The sequence below is a fragment of the Malaclemys terrapin genome, chromosome 9 (assembly GCF_027887155.1).
Source record: "Malaclemys terrapin pileata isolate rMalTer1 chromosome 9, rMalTer1.hap1, whole genome shotgun sequence".
Lineage (NCBI taxonomy): Eukaryota > Metazoa > Chordata > Testudines > Emydidae > Malaclemys > Malaclemys terrapin.
The window spans coordinates 106,041,093-106,060,643 of NC_071513.1; the positions used below are offsets into that span (position 1 = coordinate 106,041,093).

At 42.4% G+C, this 19,551-nt stretch overlaps 1 protein-coding gene across 13 annotated transcripts in view; it reads left to right on the forward strand.

Annotated features, from left to right (window-relative positions):
- DLG1 (discs large MAGUK scaffold protein 1) overlaps positions 1–19,551 on the forward strand; it is a 498,578-nt gene that overhangs the window by 375,200 nt on the left and 103,827 nt on the right. For all 13 annotated transcript variants that reach the window (XM_054039246.1, XM_054039230.1, XM_054039232.1 and 10 more), the window contains 2 exons: positions 11,306–11,462; positions 15,050–15,152. In XM_054039246.1, coding sequence (XP_053895221.1) covers positions 11,306–11,462; positions 15,050–15,152 — 260 coding nt within the window. The remainder of the gene's footprint in view (positions 1–11,305; positions 11,463–15,049; positions 15,153–19,551) is intronic.

The following is a 19,551-nucleotide window of genomic DNA, read 5'->3' on the forward strand; positions in this document are numbered from 1 at the left end:
TAGCCGGCAAGAAGGAACTGAGGGGGCGCCGGGTCGGCTGGGGTATATATTCAGCGCCATGAAGGCGCCACTCTAGGGGGCTCCACAGCCGACCCGCCGGTGTTGCTAGGGTAGAAAATCTTCCGACGATCGTGCACGCGGCGCGCGCACACCTAATGGAATGGATATGAGCAACACATCTCGAAGAACAACAGTTACAACGGTGAGTAACCGTCTTATCCCAACTATACATATAAAATGATGAGGTCTAAATTAGCTGTTACCACTCAAGAAAGAGATCTTGGAGTCATTGTGGATAGTTCTCTGAAAATATCCACTCAATGTGCAGCGGCAGTCATAAAAGCAAACAGAATGTTGGAAATCATTAAGAAAAAGATAGATAATAAGACAGAAAATATCATATTGCCCCTATATAAATCCCTGTTACACCCACACCTTGAATACTGTGTGCAGCTGTGGTTGCCCCATCTCAAAAAAGAGAATTGGAAAAGATTCAGAAAAGGGCAACGAAAATGATTAGGGGTATGGAACAGTTTCCGTATGAGGAGAGATTAATAAGACTGGGACTTTTCATCTGGGAAAAGAGATGACTAAGGAGGAATATGATTGGGGTCTATAAAATCATGACTGGTGTGGAGAAAGTAAATAAGGATGTGTTATTTACTCCTTCTCATAACACAAAAACTAGGGGTCATCCCCAATGAAATAAATAAGCAGCAGGTTTAAAACAAACAAAAGGAAGTATTTTTTCACACAACGCACAGTCTGTCTGAGGAACTCTTTGCCAAAGGATGTTGTGAAGGCCAAGGCTATAATGGTGTCGAAACAAGAACTAGGTAAGTTCATGGAGGGATGGGTCCATCAATGGCTATTAGGATGAGCAGGGATGGTGTCCCTAGCCTCTGTTTGCCAGAAGCTGGGAATGGCCTACAGGGGATGGATCACTTGATGATTTCCTGTTCTGTTCATTCCCTCTGAAGCACCTGGCATTGGCCTCTGTTGGAAGACAGGATACTGGGCTAGATGGACCTTTGGTCTGACCCAGTATGGCCACTCTTATGGTCTTAAAAAGAAGGGATCTTGCTTCCTCCTTGTTTTCAAATAGCCTGAATTTGGTGACCTTCCAGGCACACTGCAAAAAACATCTGTGTAGTAGTGTTTGGAGAAGACTTGGGGTGTGCTTCCTCGATAATGAAGGCGTTGGAAGGAGCTTTTATAGGTGGCTGGCTGAGCTTCTACTGAATTAAACCTTTAATACTGCTGATACTTAAATTGTATTAATGTGTGTAAGGGCACTTAAAGCCTTAGGTCTATTTGCAGTTTTAAAAATATAAATAAATATATACAGTAATTAAAGATCATTCATTGCTGACTGTACAAGTCCTTGAGCTCAGGAATTAGTAATTTGCTCATACAAAAATTATTCTGAAGTGAGACTCAGTATACATGGTTTTAGGCTAGGTGCAATTTTTACACATTGATTTACAAAATGATTTATTTCTTTATTGAAATTTTAAAAAAATAAATGAGGGACACTTGTTAAAAAAAATTAAGTTTATCCACTTCCAAGTTGCAGAATTCAGAAATATTTTTTGTCTTACTTCTTTATGGCAGATTTCCATTAGACACCTTGTAACTGGATTTTGACTCCTTTTTGTTAAAGGAAAAAAGTTCCCTTTCTGTTGCAACAGATTATAATTATAGACATTTACCCATAGATTTGTTCTATTAGTTTAAACCAGGGTGAGATACAGACATTTCCCTGCGTGCATATGAATTCCATATATCTACTTGTAATTGATTTAATAATAAAAACACTCATAATTTTTATACTGTTTCTGGACAGTTTAACCACCTTTAGTTACTGTAGTTCCAAACTTTTTAAAGAAACCGGCACAATCCACTTGACATCTAGCAGTTTCCAGAAATGAGTTAAAAGTCGCTTCAGATACCTCAGTTACAATGTTTACAATCACATTTTCTGCTGACTACACACAAAGTGCTAGACTAGTACTATACAGCATAAGTATAGCAAATGTTAAACAGATTAAGTACTGACTGGCAGATCTCAAAAATTAGTTGTCAGTGGGGAATCATCAGATGAAGGGGTTTCTATTGAGGTTTGTTGTAATAATTTGGAAATTAATAGAACAGGTTTTTCAGGGCTTGGTTCATTCAGGGTGATCCGGATACCTTGGTGAGATGGGTCCATTCAAACAAAATGCATTTTGATACAGCCAAATGCAAGGTCATAGATATAGGAACAAAGAATGTAGACCATACTACAGATTGAGGGACTGTATCCTGGAAAATAGTGACTCTGAAAAGGATGTAGGAGTCTTATGAGTTCCCAGTGTGATATGGTGGCAGAACGGATTAATGTGATTTATGGATGTACAAACAGAGGAGTTAGGGCAGGGGCGGGCAAACTTTTTGGCCTGAGGGCCGCATCGGGTTTCAGAAATTGTATGAAGGGCCGGTTAGGGGAGGCTGTGTCTCCCCAAACAGCCAGGTGTGGCCCGGCCTCTGCCTCTATCCCTCCCCCTCTTCTCCCTATCCCACCTGCTTCTTGTCCCCTGACAGCCCCCCTTCCCAGGACCTCTGCCCCATCCAACCCCCCCGTTCCCTGATGGCCCCCCACCACTCCATCCAACCCCCCCTCCTTCCTGACTGCCCCCGGGACACCTGCACCCATTCAACCCCACCCTCTGACCGCCCCAAGCCCTATCCACACCCCCGTCCCCTGACCACCACCCCAAACTCCCCTGCCCTCTATCCAACCCCCCCGCTCCCTGTCCCCTGACCGCCCCTGGAACCCCTGCCCCTGACTTCCCCCTGCCACCCCATCCAACCCCCCTCCTTCCTGACTGCCCCCCAGGACCCCTACCCCCATTCAACCGCCCTGTTTCCTGCCCTCTGACCGCCCTTACCCCTCTCCACACCCCGAACTTACCTGCCCTCTATCCAGCCCTCCCTGCTCCCTTCCCACGCTGCCTGGAACACCAGTGGCTGGCAGTGCTACAGTTGCGCCGCCCGGCTGGAGCCAGCCACACCACCATGCAGAACAGAGACCGGGCTGCCCCAGGAGCTCACTGCCCCGCCACCCAGAGCATTGCACCCTTGGCGGGGCGAGCTGAGGCTGCGGGGGAGGGGGAACAGCAGGGGAGGGGCTGGGGGCAAGCCTCCCAGGCCAGGAGCTCAGGGGCCGGGCAGGAGGAGCCCGCAGGCTGTAGTTTGCCCACCTCTGAGTTAAGGGGAGGTGATTTTAACTTTGGATATTGTGTTGATAAGGATGATCCTGGAATTCCATGTCCACATTTTAAAGGATGTTTAAAAATTGGAGAGTGCTGAGAAGAGCCACAAAAATGATTTGTGGGCTGGAGAAAATGATGCACAGTGAGAAACTTCAGGAGCTCAATCCATTAAATTTATTAAAAACAAGATTGAGAAGTGATTTGATTAGTTTATAAGTATCTTCACAAGGAAAAATGCTGAATTCTGATAATCATAATGGGAAATCCCAAAGGGGTGTGGCCTCCTTGCAAATTGAGCACCACCCAGATCCATCTTTGGCAAGCTGCCTTGGGTGGTCTGGTTGTATATTCAGTTTGTCTGTAACCGGCAATCTTGTCGTGATTCCCAGCTGTGTAGACGTGTTCCTTCATACACAAGGTTTGGAATTCATTAAACTTGGATTCTAATAATATGTCCATAAACAAACCAGGACTGGTGGAGGTTGTTGCTGAATTCAACTTCAAAAATCCTCATTTCCCATCTAACTCACTCACTCTTTACTCTGGTGCGAAAAGGTATAACAAGAACCAATGGTAGGAAGCTGAAGCCAAACAAATTCAAATTAGAAACTAGGCACAGTTTTTTTTAACAGTGAGGGTGATTAACCATTGGAACAAACTACCCAAGGAAGCAGTGGATTTTCCATCACTTGAAGTATTCAGATCAAAGACTTGGATGCCTTTCTAGAAGATATGTTTTAGTCAAACGCAAATTATTAGATTCAAGACAGGGAAAACTGGGTGAAATTCTAAGGCCTGTGTTATACAGGTGGTCATACTAGATGGTCTAATGGTCCCTTCTGGCTTTAAAATGATATGCTGTCAAATGCACAAAGTAAACTGAAAAAACAGAGGCAAATATTTTCCTATTAATCTTTCAGTGGTAGTATTGTTAGGTCCTATAAATATTACATTAAAAAACTTGGCACAGTAGCATGACTTTTTCATGCAGGTACCCACACAATTGCATATGTAATATTCATGTAAACAATTTAACTTTGTGCATGCACTGATGTACACTTATGCACTTTGTGCACACATTCCAGTTTACACTCATACACACACACACACACCACCTTTGTCCCTGTGATTGTGTGCACATTTGAAAATTGGTTTCTATATGTCCAGGTTACTATAAGCTACCACTTTTCTTGGACATGTTTGTATATAAATAAGCAGTGAAACTTCAAATTTTCTTTTTCTAAAAGGGCCATTTAAAAGTGAATGCTGAGCTCTCATTGTTATACTTACTGAAAAATTATCAACTTACAAAGCTGAATAAGAATTTTACTATAACTTCCACCATTTCAGTTGCCTAAAATATATGAAAAACTGCATGAAAACTAATTGTACAGATACACAAAAGATTTGTTCAACCCTTGAAAAATGCTTGGAACATATCAATGTGCAGCTCTTAAATTTGGCCTCTATGAGAGTGAGCACAAGCACAGTAATAGGTATTACTAGTTGTGCTCAGTGTATAACCTTTTTATGTCATGAAATTGCCTAAAAATTAGATTTGACTATATTATATGGTTACCACTATATTTTGATGAGTCTGCAGCTTGTAAATAGCATAAATTTTTATCTTCTTATAGATCCATCATTACTTCCAAACAAATATATTCAAATATTTGCAAAGGGGAAAAATTGAAGTATACATCTGCAATAGCCATTGTTTAAATTAAAATTGTTTTAAATTGTTCATGTATCTTGTAAGAGATTTAGTAAATGGTGCCATGCTGAAATAGAATACATTGGGTGAAATACTGATCCAGTTGAAGTCAAAGGTAAAACTCTCCTTGACTTCAGTGGGGCCAGAATTTCACCCTCTGTTTTTTTGATATATGAAATAAATATCCCTTAAGATTTTTTTCTGGGGAAATTATTTCATTTTTTTCATGTAAAATTGTTGTTACATCAGATCATACTTTGAAAATGAAAACACATATTTCTTTAAAAAGTAGGAGTGTCATTGGCAACCATCGATCCAAACTGGACCATGGTATACATGTAAGAGGTCTAATCAGGTGCCTGATGAATCTGCTTGTGGCTGACAAGCCCAATTCGAGAGCGACACAGCTTGTTAAAAATTTCACAGATCTATATGTTGTCTGCGTTAGAGTCCAAGCTTACAGCACGCTGCTTTCTTCTTTCTCGCTTCGCTTCCATCCTCTGGAATAAAGCTGCTTCGTGTTGAGCTGCACCCAGTGCCAGATATTCCCTCCAAATTGGACAGGATTCTGCGCACTCCTCTCAGCTTTCTATATTGACATTGAATTACTTCATATCGTTTTTGCACATTTTGCACATTTTGTGGTGGTACAATAAAGGGCAACCCCACTTTCTAGAACTGTCTCGAATTTCGCTGTACAAAATATTCTTGAGGATACGGTCTCCTCCCATTCTGCTGACATGACTGAGCCATCACAACCTGCTCTTCTTGATAGTGGTTTCTAATTATGTGAGTCCTGTGCACTCCCGCACCTCTGTTTTTGGTATTTTGTCTTCCAACTTTGTTTTCAGAATCTTACTCAGGCATCTCATGTGGAATCTGTTCAGTCTCCTGATGTGCCTAGCATATGTAGTCCGTGTTTCTGAACCATAAAGGAGGGATGACAGCACAAAAGTCTCGTAGATTCACATCTTCACCTTAGTCAATTCCATGCACATCTCTGTAATTCTTAGCTGCTTTTCCGATTCTCTTAGTCGGTTCAGTCTGAAGGTCAAGATTCCTGCTAATCATAGAACCCAAGTAACAAAAGCTGTCGATGACCCCAAGAGATTTACCCTCCAGAGTGATGTCAGGCACTGATTCTTCCGCCCCTGGATACATGATCACAGTCTTCTTGAAACTCATTGTCAACCCAAAGCTCTTGCATGGTGCAGAAAATCTGCCCAGGAGATTTTGCATGGAAGATTAGCTATGGGCAACTAAGGCCACATCACCCAGAAACAGGAAATCACTCAGAACCAGCTCTTTCACATTGATTTTCGCTCTAAACCTTGTAATGTTGAACAAGCCTCCATCCTAGTCGGGTTCGAAGATAAATGCCATCGTTGCTGTCCTTAAATGCATGAAGAAGCAGGAATGAAAAGTAGAAATAATGTGTAGGTAAAGGCGTATAGTAGTGTTCAGTGATGTCAGTATGGAACAGTTAGCTGATTAACTTTTGACAATTATACAATCTTGTTAACCGGTTGGCAGATCTGAATCAGTCCTGTATTGTGACGTACAGTAACTCCTCGCTTAAAGTCGTCCCGGTTAACATTGTTTCGTTGTTACGTTGCTGATCAATTAGAGAACATGCTTGTTTAAAGTTCTGCAATGCTCCCTTATAAGGTTGTTTGGCAGCCGCCTGCTTTGTCCACTCCTTGCAGAAAGAGCAGCCCGTTGGAGCTAGCTGGTGGGGCTTGGAACCATGGTGGACTGGCAGCCCCTCTATCAGCTCCCCGCTCCCCTAAGTTCCCTGTGCGGCAGCCGCCCAGCAGGCTATCAGTTGCTGGCAGTTCAGCTGTCCCTCCCCCCACTGCCCTGAGCTGCTCCTGCTCTCTGCCTTGGAGCTGCTCCTGGGAGCAAGCCTCCTGCTTGTTGTGCGGGGGAGAGGGAAGAAAGAGGGGCTAATATCAGGGTGTCTCTCTCCCCCCTGCTCCTGCCCCCTGCTTACCTCATCTCCATAGAGCGGGGCGGAGACGACATGAAGGGCTCAGGACAAGGAGAGCTTGCTAGCAGCAGTTGCTGTCTCAACTTGCTGATCTGTTTAAAAAGGCAATGTACTTAGAGTGGGGTCAGCGTATTTAAAGGGGCAATGCGCATCTCTCTCTCACACACACAGGGTGTGTGTGTCTGTCTCTGTCTGCCATGCTGTCTCCCCTACCTCTATTTGTGCTGCCTTTTAGTAGAGTGTGAGGCTACATTAACAACAATGTGTTAACCCTTGAGGGCTCAGCCGAGAGCTTGATCATCATTTAGCAGTAAGGCATTCCCTGGGAAATATCCCACCCTCTTCCACCCTCTTACTTCACCACCTCAACCCCAAGCTTCACAGTCATCATTGCTGTGTACAGTATTATAAGTTTTAAACAAACAATTTACTGTATATGTATATGTGTATATTTTTATATATTTATATATATATAAAATCGTCTGGTGAAAAAAATTTCCCTGGAACCCAACCCCCCCCTATTTACATCAATTCTTATGGGGAAATTAGATTCACTTAACTTCGTTTTGCTTAAAGTCGCATTTTTCAGGAACATAACTACAACGTTAAGTGAGGAGTTACTGTATGTTGCTGTAGGGAGTAGTTTGTAGCTTGTGATATTGGATTCTACATACATGTGCTGTGGATAATAAACATTTATATGGCCTATAGCCATTCCTTCCATTTCTCTCTACAGTACCTACACTTAGGTTCAGAACTTCTCATACAGAGAGCAAAATTGACAATAGTAAACTTTTGTGGATTTCTGATTTATTAAACAGTCCCGAATTATAGGTTGCAGACTTAACACTACCACCCCTCTTTTGATACCATACCTAACCTGCAGATCGTGTTTGATATTTTCCCATGTTTCTCTATACATTTGTCCTCCTATTGAACCAGCACTTAGAGTCCAAAGTAACAGTTGCCTTTATAAATCCCTAAAATAGAATCACGCTGAAAACCTACTTTCTTCTCTTCACCACTAAAAGGTAGAAAAAAATAAAGTTCTCTTTCTTACTCGGGTTTGCTTAATGAGAAGACATACTTTTTTAAGAATCTTACTCCAGCATTTTGCCTAGGCCAAAAATCCAAGGATCCACAAAGTCATATGGAGTTCCTACAGAGAAGGATTTAGATAAGGAAACACAAGTAGGTGTTGCATACAGAGCCACATTCAACTTTGTGGTACCTATTCAATATGCCTTTGTAATCCCAACAAGAGAGTTCTCTACAAAGGCAGAAATTTGATTGTAGGTGGGTGGTGGAGTGGAGTCTTGTGGCTCAACAATGAGTCAGTAAAGGAGTCTAGGCATGGAGAAAGTATGTATTTTACAGATCAAGAATCCTGGAAAGATATTGAAAAACTGGAGACAAGAACCTCTACATAAAAAAATTCAGCTTGTTTTTGGCTCATCATTTCAATGGAAGTCTTCAGCCACAGAAATGTTCAGAGACTAGTTATTTAGTGCACTCTAGTGATCATTTGAATGTAGTGCAGAATTTTTCTACTTAAATATTAAAAAATTCATACTATCATAGAACTTCAGGGCTAGAAGGGACTTCCAGAGGTCATCTAATCCGGCCCTATGCGCTGAGCTGGACCAAGTATACATAGACCATCCCTGACAGGTGTTTCTCACCTATTCTTAAATTCCTTGTCTTCTACTGAAATTCTTCCTTACCTTGCTACTGTATCCACTGGCAGCAGTAAGACTAAGACCGTGACTACATTGGAAAGTTTTGCTGGTAGTATTTGTGCTGGCATTCAGCTGCTGATGTTGCAGTATTGTTACAGTGTGTGCACACTTGGCTGCCTTTCCCAGTGCAGTGCATTCTCACAGCAAAAGACGCGCTGCATTATATAGGCATCTCAGTGTACCCTGCACCATTGTCCGGCACATTGCCTTCTGGGACATATTTTGCAGTGTGTTGGGGGATACTAGCATTTCTCTCAGGAAATTGTGGGAGAATTGGGGTCAAATTCCCACAGTTCCCTCACATCCATCCCATCATATTTTTGCGCTATTTTTTTAAAATTCCCACAGTCCTTCATGCTGCTCAACTGAATCTTCAGTAAAAAGAAAGAAATGGATATTGGTTAACATTTAGCAAAACAGGAGAGGTATATAATTAGTACTTACTACTTATAACATAGTGTCTTCTATTTCAGGACCTCTAAGTATCTTACAAATAACAAATTTAGCTCCACAATAATCTATAGATAGGCATTATCCATATTTTGCAGATGAAGAAAAACTGCCTTAGGTCATGTAGGGAGATTGTGGCAGAGCCAGGAAGAAGCTTCCAGTACTGTGCTTCTTCTTGATGACGTGTCAAAGTAAATAGATAACAAACAAAGGACTAGGCACGAGAGATTGTGGGCAGAGTCATCCATGATGAAAGGCTAAGCAGAAGGTGGATTTATGGAGAGGGAGGACATTTGTTGCATTGGAAAAGGGGAAACGCTATTCCAAGGACAGAAATAGTTTAGTAAAAAAAGGAACAGAGAGGAGATGGGGATGTAAAATAAAGAATGGGGAAGAGTGCTGTTCTGTTGTGTTAATTTTGTTGGAATAAATGGGCAGAGAGTCAAAAGTGTTAACATGATCTGTCACTGTATAGCACTAAACAATTAAACTCAGTTAAAGGTTTTGTTTCAAGTACAGAGACTTTGGCCTGCTTAATCCTATGAAAATCACACCATTACATGTTTTTTAACCTTTTATTAAAGATACAGAAAAAGAAGGAAAAACAGTTAAGGCATCTGAAATATAAAGTATTAACTAAGACTTTCATTTAATAACACTCCTTTTTCCCTTTCCCTTTACCTGTACCTGAGAGTTTTTATAGGACACGCACGCACATACACACACACACATTTGGCAGTCTTTTAGATGGCATTAAAATGGTAATAACTGAAAAAGAGAGGTTGGTTGGAGCTGCTGCTGCTAGAGTCCAGTCTTGCTTTCTTGAAGACAGCAAAAATAGAAAATCCAGCTTCTGTCTTTGGTGCTGACATTTACTTGCACCCTTGCAATTGGAGAAACACAGGCACAGCACATGCTCTTATCAGTCACTCCAAGATATAGCAAATTTGTACCAGAATCAGGCTGTTTAGGGCATTGCTTTAGCTATTTCACAGGTCAGGGTTCACAGCAGTGTTACAAAATGTGTAATTTTGGCCAGCTAAGCCAGACTCTTACTACACAAAGAGAAGAGAGCAATAGGAAAGAGAAAAAAATAACATGGGGGATGGAAAATGATGTATGACAGAGGAGGTGACAGCAGAAACCTAAATCTCACATTCCAGGAGATGGTTGCAGTTGAGCCAGAACCTCCACTGGTTCTGGTTCAATCACAACCATCTCCTGGAATATGAGATTTAGGTTTCTGCTGTCACCTCCTCTGTCATACATCATTTTCCATCATTAGGGACCCTCTTTCTGGCTTGTCTAGTCAAGACATCTCTGAGGATCAGGAAGGTGAAGATGTGACAGTGACAGGTGCATCCTGGGGTCCCAGGAGATGGTAAAGCTTGCTCCTTCCAGTTCACCTTCCAGCCAACTGCTTAACTTGTTTGATCCTTCCCCTGAAGTCTCTTTTTTTAAGGACCCTAAAACGGAATTGGTGGAATAGCCCATCTCCTCATAGTCCACCAGTATGCCTAATGTCTGACACCAATTTTGGTACATTGATCTCAGGTCCCACACGCCTCTTATTTACCAGACATGATGTTAACAAAGTCCCTGAGTTATACCAATAGCCTAGCCCAGTCTTTTATGCCTTTCCCATTAACATTTGTTATAGATGATTGGAACACTTAATAATTATTTTATCCAGTTTCCCACAGTTAAGCTTATAATTGGGATAGGACTGTTAGTCTGCAATTATTACATCAGTGCCTTCTGTTTATCAAGATGACGAGTATGCTTCCCTCTTTGTTTGTTGTATCTACATGCTGGCTTTTGTCTTATACTTAGATTGTAAGCTCCTTGAGGCAGAGAGTTGTGTTTGTATAGTGCCTAGCACAATGAGGCCCTGATCCATGACTCAGTGTAGTGCCAAGTACAAATGTAGCATTATGTGAAATTTAGAATGCATATTGTATGTTAATAGACTGTCAACAGTTTTATACATTGCACTGTAAAAAAGTATACACATGTAACAGAAGATAGGTATTTTTACCTAAGCATTCAAGCAAAAAAAAAGGGCATGGCTCCTTAAAATGAGAAGTGTGCTATCTGACAACCTTACACTGATTCATGAATAATGACCAGGATCTCATCATTACCTTTTGTCTTTTAGAGAACCTAGAAAAGTTGTCCTACATCGGGGATCAACGGGGCTCGGTTTCAACATTGTGGGAGGGGAAGATGGAGAAGGAATTTTCATCTCTTTCATTCTCGCAGGAGGGCCTGCTGATCTGAGTGGCGAGCTCAGGAAAGGAGACCGTATAATTTCGGTAGGATTCATTAATTTAAAAAAATGTATTTCCTCCTCTTAGTCTGTTTTACTTTGATGGCTTATATGATTCATTACAAGGGAATCTAGTGAATTAGTTGGGCTAATTCTGAGCATGTGGGACAAGGAGTAAGCATTCTGCTTCATGTTATCTGATTTAGAGACCTGATTTAAAAGCCAAACATTCTGGGGGGAGGTGGTGTAATGCACCCCACAATTGACAAACCCTGATACCACCTGTTTTTTTTTTAATTTATTATGTTTAAAAATAGGGGTAAATCAATTTTTTGGATTCATAAAAATAAACTGGGTAAATGTATAGGCCATACAAGTGTGCTCTGCCTGTGGGTGTGCAGAGAGGAAGGATGGAGCAGTGGTTAGGGCACTAGACTGGGACTTTGGAGGCATGGGTATTGTTTCCTGCTCTGCCACAGACTTCCTGTGTGATCTTTAGCAGTTACTTTAGGATATGTCTACATGGGGATAGAAAACCTGTAGCTGGCCCAGTCAGCTCACTTGTGCTTGCGGGGCTCAAGCTCCAAGGCAGAAAAATGGCTGTGTACACATTCGGTAGCCTGAGCTCTGGAACCCTGTGATGGGGGAGGGCCTCCAAGCCCCAGGGCCAGTCACGGTTGTGCTATGGGGGTTTTATACCTGTGTAGACGTACATGGGTCAGTAAGCATTCATCATCTGGATCCTAGAACCCTGCTAGGTGGGATGGGTCAGAGTCCAAATCCTACTATGACTCAGGTCCAAGCCCTGTCATTTTGTAGTGTGGATGCAGGTCAAGCAGAAGGCCTGAATAGTGCAGTATGGACACATTAGCACAGCTGTGAGGATCCAACAATCGTAAACCCAGGTTTATGATACAATGTGGATGCTCAAACACGGGCTTAGAAACACCAAGTCCACAAGCCTGGGTCCTACAGACCCAGGCTTAGGCTACGTCCTCACTACGGGGGGGCGGGTCGATTTAAGATACACAAATTCAGCTACGCGAATAGCGTAGCTGAATTCGACGTATCTGAGCCGATTTACCCCGCTGTGAGGACGGTGGCAAATCGACCTCCGCGGCTCCCCCGTCGACGGTGCTTACTCCTACCTGCGCTGGTGGAGTACAAGCGTCGATTCGGGGATCGATTGTCGCATCCCAACGAGACGCGATAATTCTATCCCCGAGAGATCGATTTCTACCCGCCGATTCAGGCGGGTAGTGAAGACGTAGTCTTAGTGTAAGAGACATACCTTTTGTGCCTTAGGTCTGGTCTATACTACCCGCCTGAATCGGCAGGTAGAAATCGACCTCTCGGGGATCGATTTATCGCGTCCCGTCGGGACGCGACAATCGATCCCCGAATCGGCGCTCTAACTCCACCAGCAGAGGTGGTAGTAAGCGCCGCCGACAAAAAGCGGCAGAAGTTGATTTTGCTGCCGTCCTCACAACGGGGTAAGTCGGCTGCAATATGTCGAATTCAGCTACGTTATTCACGTAGCTGAATTTGCGTATCTTAAATCGACTCCCCGCTGTAGTGTAGATGTACCCTCAGTTCCCTATCTGTAACATGGGAATAATGGCTCTCCCCTACCTTATGGGGAGGTTATGAGGATACATTAAAGATTGTAAGGCTCCAGTAATGGGAGTAATATAAGTATGAAAGAAGAGAAAGACAGAGCCTTATGACAAACTGCAGGACAGATCTTTACAACCCAGCAATGCCGTCTTGCTTAAGAACAAGCTGTTTCTGGAGGTGGAGAGGCCTAGAAGTAGTGCTCCAAACATGGCCGTGTAATGAACATTATATCTAGCAGAAGCCCCAGAAAGCATGACAAAAGTAGTCTGGAACCAGTCTTTGAGGAGATCATAGGCAGCATCTCCCCAAAATGGATCCTGCAACTGTTGGTAAAACACCCTGCCCCTCATCCCTCAAATGTCATTCATCATGTTCCCTCTGCCAGAAGAAAGCTGGATACAGCTACCTCCAAGACAGTCAAAACACTCCATATACCCAACAAAGTGGCTCACTAGAAAGCAGTACACTTCCTCCACTCTTCTCTCAGGATCCCCCTGCATTGTGTAGCAGTACCGTATGACAATACCAAGTAATTTAGCAAACCTTCTTTTTTTTTAGGGCTGTCAAGTGATTAAAAAAATTAATCATGTGATTAATTGCACTGTTAAACAATAATAGAATACCATTTATTTACATATTTTTGGCTGTTTTCTACAACTTATTGATTTTAATTAGAACACAGAATACAAAGTGTACAGTGATCATTTTATATTTATTTTTGATTACAACCTAATACAAGTACTGTAGTGCAATCTCTTAATAATGAAAGTTGAACTTACAAATGTAGAATTATGTACAAAAAATAACTGCATTCAAAAATAAAACAATGTAAAACTTTAGAACCTACAAGTCCACTCAGTCCTACTTCAGCCAATCACTCATACAAACAAGTTTGGTTACAATTTGCAGGAGATAATGCTGCCCACGTCTTGTTTACAGTGTCACCTGAAAGTGAGAACAGGCTTTCACATAGCACCATTGTAGCTGGCATTGCAAGATATTTACGTGCCAGATGCACTAAAGATTCCTATGTCCCTTCATGCTTCAACCACCATTCCAGATGACGGGTTCTATTCGATAACGATCCAAAGCAGTGCGGACTGATGCATGTTCATTTTCATCATCTGCGTCAGATGCCACCAGCAGAAGGTTGATTTTCTTTTTTGGTGGTTCAGGTTCTGTAGTTTCCGCATCAGTGTGTTGCTCTTTTAAGACATCTGAAAACATTCTCCACACCTTGTCCCTCTCAGATTTTGGACGGCACTTCAGATTCTTAAAGCTTGGATTGAGTGCTGTATCTATCCTTAGAAATCTCACATTGGTACCTTCTTTGTGTTCTGTCAAATCTGCTGTGAAAGTGTTCTCAAAACGAACGTGTGCTGGGTCATCATCCAACACTGCTATAACAGGAAATATATGGCAGAATCCAGAGTTGGGGACATACAATTCTCCCCCAGGAGTTCAGTCTCAAATTTAACTAATACACTATTTTTTTTAACAAACATGAAAATGTAGAAAAACATCCAAAATATTAGTAAATTTCAATAGCTATTCTATTATTTAACAGTGCAATTAAAAGTGCGATGCTGGCTACAACAATTCCACGAGAACACCTATTCTCACTTTCAGGTGACATTGTAAACAAGACGTGGGCAGCATTATGGCCTGCAAATGTAAACAAACTTGTTTGTCTGAACGATTGGTTGAACAAGAAGTACAACTGAGTGGACTTGCAGGCTCTAAAATTTTACATTGTTTTATTTTTGAATGCATAATAATTCTACATTTTTTTTATACATAAGTCTACATTTGTAAGTTCAACTTTCATTACGGTACTTGTATTAGGTGAATTGAAAAATACTATTTCTTTTGTTTTTTTACAGTGCAAATACTTGACAGCCCTAGTTACTTCATATGAATTTTCACCCACTTGTATATTAAAACTATGTTCTGTGATAAATTTCAATTAACATTATTGTTTACTCTGATAAAGAGATGTTTACATTTTATTTGTAGGTAAATGGTGTAGACCTTAAAGCTGCAACCCATGAACAAGCAGCAGCAGCCTTGAAGAATGCAGGCCAAGCAGTAACCATTGTTGCACAATACCGTCCAGAAGGCAAGAGAATTCTTCCTATTCATATACACCTGTATAACATAAAGGTTTTAAAAATTAATTTTCTATGGATGTCAAAGTTTTTATAAGAAAACTTAGACATGTTTGAGGGAAGAAGAGAAATTAACATAATTGTCATTGACCTATTACTCCTGAGGGAATTCTGTGCCAAAAAAATTAAGAATTCAGTGCACAATATTTTAAAATTCTGCATATTTTATTTATCAAAATAACAATATAATCATGCCAGTTTAAATTATTTTGGTAATTTATTTCAAAATACCAGTCAACAAGTATGACTGTAACAATACAGACAACAACAAAAATTCAAAAAATATTTTTTGATAAATAGATTCCTTACTCTTCATATTAATACAGAACTTTGAATAATAATTCATTTAAATTACAATACAGAAACGTATTTCCTGCACCCCTCAGAAGCAGTGCAAAGGCTTGAGGGAGTGGGGTGATGGAAGAGCTGAGGGAGAGGGAAGAAATTGCTGGGAAGGAGCCTGGGAGTGAAGGGTTGTTGGGTGTGGAGAAGTATGGAACAGGTTTTTGGAGGGGTGTGCGAGAGATTGTTAGGCAGTTGGAGATCCTCCTCCATGCAGACCTGGTTGACTAGCCTCTCCCAATCAGTCAGGCTCATTCATCCCCGTCCCCATGAGTCCCTGCATCCCCATTCAGCCACCCTGTCGTCATGTGTCCCTGCACCCCCACTCAGCCATTCCCCTGTACCTATGTGTCCCTGCTAGGGTTGCCAACTTTCTAATCCCTGAAAACCGATCACCCCTGCCCCACCCCTTACCCAGAGGCCATGCCCCCTTCCTCTGACGTCCTGCCCCCTTCCCCATCTGGTTCACCCTACCCCCCTATTGCTCGCTCCCCACCCCTGCCTCTGTCACTCACTCGCCCGTCCTCCGGGACTCACCCACAACTGCAGAGCCAGGCTGGTAGGGGCTGATGTGGAGCCTGCCCAAATGGGGCCCAGCGGGGCCCAGCAGGGGTTAGTCTCCAGAGCAAGGGGCTAGGGTGGGGAAATCGGGGCACAGCGCAGTGGGGGGCATGAGAGATTAAAGAGGCTAGGACTCTTCAGCTTGGAAAAGAGGATACTAAGGAGGGATATGATAGAGGTATATAAAATCAGGAGTGATGTGGAGAAAGTGGATAAGGAAAAGTTATCTACTTATTCCCATAATACAAGAACTAGGGGTCACCAAATGAAATTAATAGGCAGTAGGTTTAAAACAAATATAAGGAAGGTCTTCTTCATGCAGCGCACAGTTAACTTGTGGAACTCTTTACCTGAGGAGGTTGTGAAGGCTAGGACTATAACAGCGTTTAAAAGAGAACTGGATAAATTCATGGTGGTTAAGTCCATTAATGGCTGTTAGCCAGCATGGGTAAGGAATGGTGTCCCTAGCCTCTGTTTGTCAGAGGATGGAGATGGATGGCAGGAGAGAGATCACTTGATCATTGCCTGTTGGTCCACTCCCTCTGGAGCACCTGGCATTGGCCACTGTCGGTAGACAGGATACTGGGCTAGGTGGGATCTTATGGTCCCTGGAGCAAGGGGCTGGGCGGGGAAATGGGGACACAACGGGGCAAGGGGGTCTCCAGAGCAAGGGACTCTCTCTCTCTCTCTCTCACACGCACACGCACACGCACACGCACACGCACACACACACACACACACACACACACACACACACACCCTCTACTTGGGAGCCCGGCCCAGGAGCCAGCCAATTCTCTCCCTCACGCTGAGGGAAGGGAAAAGCAGCAGTTGCTAGGCACAGCTGCTCCTCCAGGCTCCAGCAGCAGCTGCTGCACTCCCTGACCCTGGTGATGGAGGCTGATTACTGCAGGTAACAGACTTTTAGTATCAGAGGGGTAGCCGTGTTAGTCTGGATCTGTAAAAAGCGACAGAGTCCTGTGGCACCTTATAGACTAACAGACGTATTGGAGCATAAGCTTTCGTGGGTGAATACCCACATGCGTCCGACGAAGTGGGTATTCACCCACGAAAGCTTATGCTCCAATATGTCTGTTAGTCTATAAGGTGCCATAGGACACTTTGTCACTTTTTACAGACTTTTAGTGTCTGGTCAGCTGACCAGACACTGCCAGTTTCCCTTTTCAACCGGATGTTCTGGTCGAAAACAAGACACCTGGCAACCGTAGTCCCTGCATCCCACTCCCATTCAACCCCCACTCCAGTCTATACCCCCCAACTAACCCTTCTGAACCCCAGTCTATGTGACTCCCACACACACAGCCCTGTGTGCCATGCTGTGTCTGCCTCCCCATCCCTGTGCCTCCTCACCAGGCCCCGCTGGCAGGATGCTGTGAGGAATGCAGATGCTGCTGTCTCCCTATCGGCTGCTGACTGCTATAGCTGGTAAGCGGTGAGCCAGCTTCCTCTGTTCTGGCACCACAGCAGCCCCTGGAGCTTCTGCAGCAGAATGTATTTTCTGTGGAGGAAAAAAAAAAAAATCTGCAGGACACATGAATTCTGCGTATACACTGCGTAGAATTCCCCTGGGAGTAACATATAGTCTGGTTTTAGTTTCATACTTTGATCCCCATTGAGTCAACTGGCTCAGTTTAAAGTTGAATATTTCAACTTTGTGGCAAAGGAGTGGGGAGTCTAAATGTCACCCTTATCTGAGGCACTGACTGAGTGCGTTCAATTAGCCTAAGGAGATTGTAAGGTTTCCATTCACTGCTTTCATTCTGGGCTGCCATTTTAATCTGTCCAGCAATTCCCCCTGTTCCAGTTAATCAGCATCAGCCCCATTCTAGTGCAGTCTCTGTAGGTGAATAGGCTTACCACACTTCTGTAGGTACCACTAATGTTTTGAGGGAGGAATACATTTTCTCCTCTGTTATTCCCTCTTTCTCTCCTCCCCCCCCCCCCCCGACATCCCTGTGAGACTCTCAGCTTTTACCAGGATTATATGCATATCCTGGATATGAATGGTTTGTTAACATATGTCTGATTTCCCTACTTGAGCCATGCTTCTCAATAATGTTTGTATCAGAGTAATTTTACTGAATAAGATAGCACATCAGTAGCATTCAGATGTAAAATTAATACTTCAGGTGACCCTCAGTAGTCTTTTAGTGACGTGTGTTGACTTCCTATATACAAGGATGTATCCAAACCAGAAAAGTGATACTGACAAACAGGATTAAAACAGAAAATGAGCAAAAAGTACCTTAGAAAGAGGCACTTGTGTGAGGTTTTTAGTGAGCTTTTGCAAATGTAGCTTAGCGCAAGTCTGCTTTTCCTTTAGCTAAAACCACTCTTTTTCATTAGCACTTCTGCTTGCTTTTACCCCACTCGTCAGTAAAAGAAAGGTAGAGCAACAATCAAGTTATAAACTTATATCTGACACTACTGATAGCCCATTTATGGTGTGGTATTTAGTGCTAAAAGAATAGGCAGCAGTAAACGAAAGAGAATATTTACTTAATAGTGTTCATTTAATTTAGCATGAAAGGAACGTATTTTAAATCTGGCTTTTCAAATAAGATTGGGGAGAACTATTTTTCTAGTGATAGTATTGGACAAAAGTGGCTGAGTTTTTTTTTAATCTTCAAATGTAATGTAATTTCCTCTGTTGAACTATAGCTGTCAAAAGACTCTTTTTTGGTTTGCAGGTGACCTTTTTGTTTTCACTTACTGCTCCAAACATCAATTAACAACAAATGGGGGGACTTCTTAAAATAGCTCATAAAATTATATTTTTGTCTGTTTTTCAAAGAACTTTCCACAATTCAAAACAAGGACAAGGGTGCACTTGCCTGTGATATTTAAGGAATGATTTGACCTCCACTTCTTACTACATGAATAAGCATGAATGTGCATTATATGTACTTATGGCTCCAGCTGGTTTTTAGTAACAGATGCTGAATAGCCAGGACAGAGCAAGAGGATTCCAGGCATTCATAACTGCTCATTGAAACAGAATAAACAAATTCAGTATGTCATGAGAGTTTGGAGGAAGCTTGAGACCTACTCAGAGATTTCCCTTTCGTTGTATATTACAAATTGTATGGTGAAGGAATGTTGATGCTTGTGGTAAAACCCCACCATATTAGCCCTGTGAGGAATTCCTAATGAGTCCTCATGCTGATTTTGGGAAAAGATGCCCTTCCTAGAGTTGTCTTGGTTAGAAAAGCTTCAATAGGCTGAAAGCTAACAGATGAACCTTTGGAACAAACTGACAAGGGAAATGTTGGATTCTCCATTTCTGGCAGTCTTCAAGTCTGGATTGGAGTTCTTTCAGGAAGATAGGCAAATGCAAGTTATTGGGCTTAATGCAGGAATAACTCAGTGAAATTCTATGGTCTGTGTTATACACAAGGCCAAACTAGATGATCTAATGGTCCCTTC